This window comes from Erinaceus europaeus, chromosome X, assembly GCF_950295315.1.
Source record: "Erinaceus europaeus chromosome X, mEriEur2.1, whole genome shotgun sequence".
NCBI lineage: Eukaryota > Metazoa > Chordata > Mammalia > Eulipotyphla > Erinaceidae > Erinaceus > Erinaceus europaeus.
Genome location: NC_080185.1, coordinates 94,302,505 through 94,309,570, shown reverse-complemented (window position 1 = coordinate 94,309,570; position 7,066 = coordinate 94,302,505). Strand labels below are relative to the sequence as shown.

General features: G+C 41.6%; 1 protein-coding gene across 1 annotated transcript; it reads right to left on the bottom strand.

Moving 5' to 3' along the window:
• Positions 1–4,529: 4,529 nt before the first annotated feature.
• On the bottom strand, positions 4,530–6,580 carry LOC103118051 (casein kinase II subunit alpha-like). The gene has a single exon (XM_060183265.1). The coding sequence runs from the start codon at positions 6,417–6,419 to the stop codon at positions 5,259–5,261; it is 1,161 nt and encodes a 386-aa protein (XP_060039248.1). The 5' UTR covers positions 6,420–6,580; the 3' UTR covers positions 4,530–5,258.
• Between the last annotated feature and the right edge of the window lie 486 nt (positions 6,581–7,066).

Genomic DNA, 7,066 nt, shown 5'->3' with positions numbered 1-7,066 from the left:
ATTATTATCGTTGTTATTGATGTCGTTGTTGTTGGATAGGATAGAGTGAAATGGAGGAGGGAAAGACAACGAGGAGGAGAGAAAGAGAGACACCTGCAGACCTGCTTCACTGCCTGTGAAGCGACTTCCCTTCAGGTGGGGGGTCGGGGGTTCCATCTGGATCCTCATGGTCCCCACGCTTTGCACCACGTGTGCTTAACCCACTGCGCTACCGCCTGACCCCCTACTTTTTAAAAAATATAACTTTATTAGTGATTTAATGATTGACAAAACTGTAGTCTAAGAGGTAGTCTAAGAGGGGTATAATTCCATACAGTTCTCACCACCAGAGTGCCATATCCCCTCCCCTCCAATGGAAGTTTCCCTATTCTTTATCCTTCTGAGGGAGTATCGAACAAAGATCATTATGGGGAGCAGAAGGTGGGAGGTCACCAATATGTCCTGGAGCTCAGCTTCCCCAGAGACTCACCCTACTAGGGAAAAAGAGAGGCAGACTGGGAGTATGGACCGACCAGTCAACGCCCATGTTCAGTGGGGAAGCAATTACAGAAGCCAGGCCTTCTACCTTCTGCAACCCACAATGACCCTGGGTCCATGCTCCCAGAGGGATAGAGAATGGGAAAGCTATCGGGGGAGGGGGTGGGATATGGAGATTGGGCGGTGGGAATTGTGTGGAGTTGTACCCCTCCTACCCTATGGTTTTGTTAATTAAAAAAAAAAAAAAGAAAAAAAAGAAGGTGGGAGGTCTGGCTTCTGTAATTGTTTCCCTGCTGGACATGGGCGTTGATAGGTCGATCTACACCCTCAGCCTGTTTCTGTCTTTCCCTAGTGGGATAGGGATCCATATTTTACTTATTTTTTAAAGGGTAAATGAGGTTATGGGGCTCTTAAACGCTCAGAGGTGAACCCAGGATGCCAGTATTTTGACTTTATTTCGGCTTTATTTGGAGTATTGGTCAATCAGAAACTCCACATTTAGCTACATTCTTAAATCTGCATCACAGAATCAAGGGCAAAACTGATTGCAGTTATAATCTGGTAGTGCCAACCCAAATAAAGCTTCCAAGTTTCAGAAAATGTTTTTCCCTTGAACAGACATTGTGTGGAATGAATATATGATCAGTTATTTATCTGAAACTGTAAGAGATATTGCTGGATTTGTTGCTACAGCAATAGCTGCCCAAGAAAAGACTTTGGAATCCCTTGTACAAGTGCATTAGGCATTAGCATTGTTCTTGATTATATCATAGGGAAGGTTTCATGTTATAAACACCTCTTTTGTGTTTGGCTAAACACCTCTGGCAATGTAGAAAATAACTAGCCAAAATTTGTGAATAAATCAGATACTAAATCCATTCCATGCCTTCTCTAATCTGTGCAGCTGGTTCCCTTCAAGGCATTGCCTCCAGTTTAGGTCTAATCTTCAATTTGCATTTCATATTTTGTTATTCTAAGAATTTTTTTGTTGTGGTATCAGATAGTGGCACACCCCACTGTAAGTATACCCTACATGCCCACAGATCTGGGCTTAAGCCCCTAGACCACCCTTACAGGAAGGAAATTTCCCAAGTGGTGAAGCACTGCTGCAGGTGTCTATCTCCTCCCAACTCAATTTCTGTCCTATCAAAATAAAAAATAAATTAAAAAAATTTAAATATTTTTGGTTGTAAAAAGTTCATTTGGTTGCATGGCTAAATGTTATTTTAATAATTGCTCAATACTGTGAAACACTCATTAAGTTTATGAATCTTCACATGAAAAACTGTCTGCAAGGAACTGCAAAAGACAGTCATCCCTGAAAGGTGATTCGTGTTACCTTTGGTCTAAAGGTCCCCAAGGAAATTATTTTTTCTCTGACTTGGGACTTGAAATACTGGGAAGGAGTCTTCTTAGTGATGAAGAATTTGAAAAAAAAAAACTCAATCCACTGATAGGCAATCCTATCCAGTGTTGCTCAATGATTATTTCAGAGAACAATCTCAATTAAAAGGGAGACATGTGAAACGTTAACAATAATCGTGCAATCTCAGGAGGTCTGAAGTGAAAGCTACAGAGGAACATTTTTTTTACTGTTCTCTTTAAACTAGACCAGACCTTGGAAACTGGCCAAACTACAAACATTCCAGTAAGTCAACAAGAGAGACTGGTGAAGTGAAATTGAATCTACTTTTGCTTTGTACCCTTGTACCTAATCATTCTACCTTGTATTTCTTTCACCTGACATTTTTTTTCTTAATAAAACCAAACCTTTATTTATACTAGAGAATTCCAACACTGGACCTTTCACATATGAAGGACAAATTATATATATATATATATATATATATATATATATATATATATATATATATGTATATGTGTATACACACACACACACAAACACACACAGCAAGTAGTGGCAGGGATATAACAAGAAAGTTTATTTTTTTTCTCACAATTACAGATCATTTCAGTTTCACTGGAGGCAGTGGCTCTGGTTCTACCTCTCAGATACATGTACAAGGACATGGGGTAAGTCTTCTCACTGGATAGCATGTGAGGAGTTGGGGAGGAAAGGAAGAAAAGAAAGCAGAAAGCTCAAATGAAACTCAGTATGGCCACATTCTTCAATTAGTTGTTTGCATGAAACCTATATAGATGTTTGCTTCTTTTGCAAGAAGCAGTAAGTTGTACTCAGTAATTTAAGTCAAAATGGCCAAGTCAAAGAAAATTGAAAAAGGTTTTAGCTTCCCCTTTCTAGCTATAAAGCATGTTGAGATGAAAGGAGAGAGGACCAAGGTAAAAAAAGCATGGGAGGAAAGGTATTTATTATTATTATTTTAAAATTTCTTTACTGGGGGCAATTCATGTTATGAAAAGTTCAAATTAATGAGTTATGAAAAATTCAATTAATGAGTTATGAAAAAGAAAGAAAATACAAGTTTGTACCAAACAAAAACATAACATTTCTTAAATTTTTACATAATAATTCAAGTCCCACTAGGTCTTCCTCTGCTTCAGGATCTGAACCCCTCCCCCTGCCCCAGTTTTACTTTGATGCAATAAAGATATTAACATTTTAAACTAAATGGAAACCAAAGTTGTGAGCTGGATTGAGGATTTGGTTAGTAGCACATGACGCATACTGCAGAAAAAATTTCAAGAACCTGCCTGCACTCTGAGTAGATTTTTGGCATTTCAATTTAACCAACACTAGTTCCACTAGATTCACCAGGGTAACTCCACTGAAGAACTTCTGAAGAAAAAAAAATCTGTCCATGAAATACTCCACCTGTAAGTAATTTTTCAGGGAATCCTCTAGAGTTATGAAAAGTTCAAGTTATAACCAAAGTAAAATGCAAGTTTGTACCCAATAAACACATAACAATTCTTATTTTCTACAAAACAACTCTACCCCCCCCAGGTTCTCTTTTCCCATGGTGTCTCAGGACATGAACCCTCCCCCCTACCCCAGATGTTCTAATATTGTGCAGTACAGATATTAACATTTTAAACTAAATGGAAACCAAAGTTGTGAGCTGGATTGACAATTTAGGCAATAGTTTTCAAGAACCTGCCTGCACTCTGAGTATATTTTTGGCATTTCAATTTAACCAACACGTCGTTCCACTAGATTCACCAGGGTCACTCCACTGAAGAACTTCTGAAGAAAAAAAAATCTGTCCATGAAATACTCCACCTGTAAGTAATTTTTCAGGGAATCCTCTAGAGTTATGAAAAGTTCATGTTACCAACAAAGTAAAATGCAAGTTTGTACCCAATAAACACATAACAATTCTTATTTTCTACAAAACAACTCTACCCCCCCAGTCTCTCTTTTCCCATGGTGTCTCAGGACATGAGCCCTCCCCCCTACCCCAGATGTTTTAATTTTGTACAATACAGATAATTAACATTTTAAACTAAATGGAAACCAAAGTTGTGAGCTGGATTGACGATTTGATCAATAGTTTTCAAGAACCTGTCTGCACTCCAGTAGATATCTGGCATTTCAATTTAACCAACATGTAGTTCCACTAGATTCACCAGGGTAACTCCACTGAAGAACTTCTGAAGTAAAGTGATGTTAAGTGTGATAAGCTGTATACTGCTCCAACAGGTTGAATCCTCCCTTCCTTCTTCCTTCCCACCTCCTTTGAGAAGCAACGTTTTTGTAATCTCTGGAGAAGAGTACAGATATAAACCCCAGCCCCAAGCATGGGGCGGTGGGGGTGCAGTGGAGGGTATGGGAAGAAATCTCACCCCAACTCAGCAGCGGTAGCTGGGATTGAGGCTGGTTTATCTTTGTTCTTTAGAGATGGCAAACTGAATTTGGAAGGGAAGAAAAAAATCTGTCTATGAAATACTCCACCTGTAAGTAATTTTTCAGGGAATCCTCTAGAGTTATGAAAAGTTCAAGTTATAACCAAAGTAAAATGCAAGTTTGTACCCAATAAACACATAACAATTCTTATTTTCTACAAAACAACTCTACCCCCCCTAGGCTCTCTTTTCCCATGGTGTCTCAGGACATGAACCCTCCCCCCTACCCCAGATGTTTTAATATTGTGCAGTACAGATATTAACATTTTAAACTAAATGGAAACCAAAGTTGTGAGCTGGATTGAAGATTTGGTCAATAGTTTTCAAGAACCTGCCTGCACTCTGAGTATATTTTTGGCATTTCAATTTAACCAACACGTCGTTCCACTAGATTCACCAGGGTAACTCCACTGAAGAACTTCTGAAGTAAAGTGATGTTAAGTGTGATAAGTTGTATACTGCTCTTACAGGTTGAATCCTCCCTTCCTTCTTCCTTCCCACCTCCTTTGAGAAGCAACGTTTTTGTAATCTCTGGAGAAGAGTACAGATATAAACCCCAGCCCCAAGCTTGGGGCGGTGGGGGTGCAGTGGAGGGTATGGGAAGAAATCTCACCCCAACTCAGCAGCAGTAGCTGGGACTGAGGCTGTTTATCTTTGTTCTTTAAAGATGGCAAACTGAATTTGGAAGGGAAGAAAAAAATCTGTCTATGAAATACTCCACCTGTAAGTAATTTTTCAGGGAATCCTCTAGAGTTATGAAAAGTTCAAGTTAAACGAAAATAAAGAAAATCAGCCTATTCTAATTTTTTTTTTTTTTTTTTTTATGATTGAACAAGGAACATTGGCTTAACGCAGTGCTTCTGAAGTATTTCACCCCTTCTGGTCAGGTGCAAGCGACATCAAGGAGAGAGCAGACTCTGTTACCTCTGCTCAGACATCGTTGACAGATAGGGCCATTACTGTTGAGAGCCAGGGGCAGGTGGAAAAGTCACCCCACGCGGGCTGGCAGCAGCTGCGCCTGCCACAGCTCCACGGGGTGAAGCGGCTGGCCCTGAAGAAACCCCTACAGTCACGTTGGCTCGACCGACAGGCACACTGGCCTCTCCCATTTGAGCCTGGTCTTGCACAATAGTATAGAAATAGGGGTGCATCATAGCCTCTCCTGCAGTGAGGCGTGACCGGTGGTCATATTGAAGCAGTTTATCGAGTAAATCCAAGGCCTCTGGGCTGATAAGGTGCTGGTTTCCACTGTGGACAAAGCGATCCCATTGCTTACGGGAGTGCGTGCCCAAGATGTTACCGAAACGACGGTCTAATTCAATGTCGTATCTGTAAACATATTCATATAAGTCTTCGGTTCCGAGAAATTTGGCTATCCTGACCAATTGATCGTAATTGTCATGTCCATGGAAAAACGGCTCCTTCTGAAAGACCATGCTCGCCAGCATACAGCCCAAGCTCCACAAATCCAAACTGTAATCATACATTTGATACCCTACAAGGAGTTCAGGACCTCTAAAGTATCGAGAGGCAACACGAACATTGTATTCTCGGCCAGGATGATAAAATTCAGCCAAACCCCAGTCAATCAGCCGTAGCTTTCTATGTTCATGATCAATCATAACATTATGCGGCTTCACATCTCTGTGCATTATTCCCATGCTGTGACAAAAATCCAAGGCCTTCAGAATCTCATATACGTAATACCGGATATCATAGTCGGTTAATGTCTTGTATAACTGCACGTAGTCTGTATTGTTTACGTGTTCAAAAACCAAGATGGGGGTTCGCAAGGCGGAATATTTTACAGTGTCCAGCAATGTGATGATGTTTGGACCACCTCTCAAATTTTCCAAAATCTTTATTTCACGGTGTACTTTTTTCCTCTTTATTGGCTTGAGGATTTTAACAGCAACTTTTTGATTCTTTTTGATGTTGATGGCTTCAAACGCTTCACTGTATTTACCGCGGCCTAATCTTGAAACTAGTTGGTAATCGTCTTGATTTCCCCATTCCACCACATGTGACTCATAATCCCAGTACTCCCGGGGCCTCCGCATATTAACATCTGCATAAACTCTAGCCCTGCTTAACGCGGGTTCCGACATGTCAGACATACTGGCGGATAAAACTGGGACTTGATGTTTGGAGAACTGTCAGTCACTAATTCAAAGGCAGTTGGGGATCAGACCTCGCGCCAGGCCTGTTTTCTTCAAACCAACAGTTTCTGTGTATCAGATGTTCTGTGGTCTTGACTCGGTCTTTGGCTTAGGATCGCACAGAGTCAAACCCAAGGTACATTTCTTGGTGGAAACTTTGGGTAAGAAGCCACTTTAAGAGGTCTGGGGCAGCTCACCTATGGTGGAAACGGCAGCTGCGTTGGTCACTCGCCTCTCTCCTCACACCGACAAGATGGCGACCGCGGCGGCGGAGGCAACACCAGACCACGAAGCTCGCTACCGGAAGCGGAAGCGAGCTTGCTACCGGAAGCAAGCTATGCTGCCGGAAGTGAGCCCCACCCCCCACCCCCACCCCCACCCCCACTACCGGAAACTGAAACCCCCCTTCCTACCAGGAGGCGGGGCGAGCTAACTTCCCCCTCGTACCAGGAGCCAGAGCGAAATAACTTTCTCTCGTTCTTCTCTCTCTCTCTTTTTTCCCCCCAGAACTCTGCTCAGCTCTGGCTTATGGTAGTGCAGGGGGATTGAACCCTGAACTTTGGAACCTCAGACATAATAGTCTTTTTGTGGGAGTCGGGTGTTAG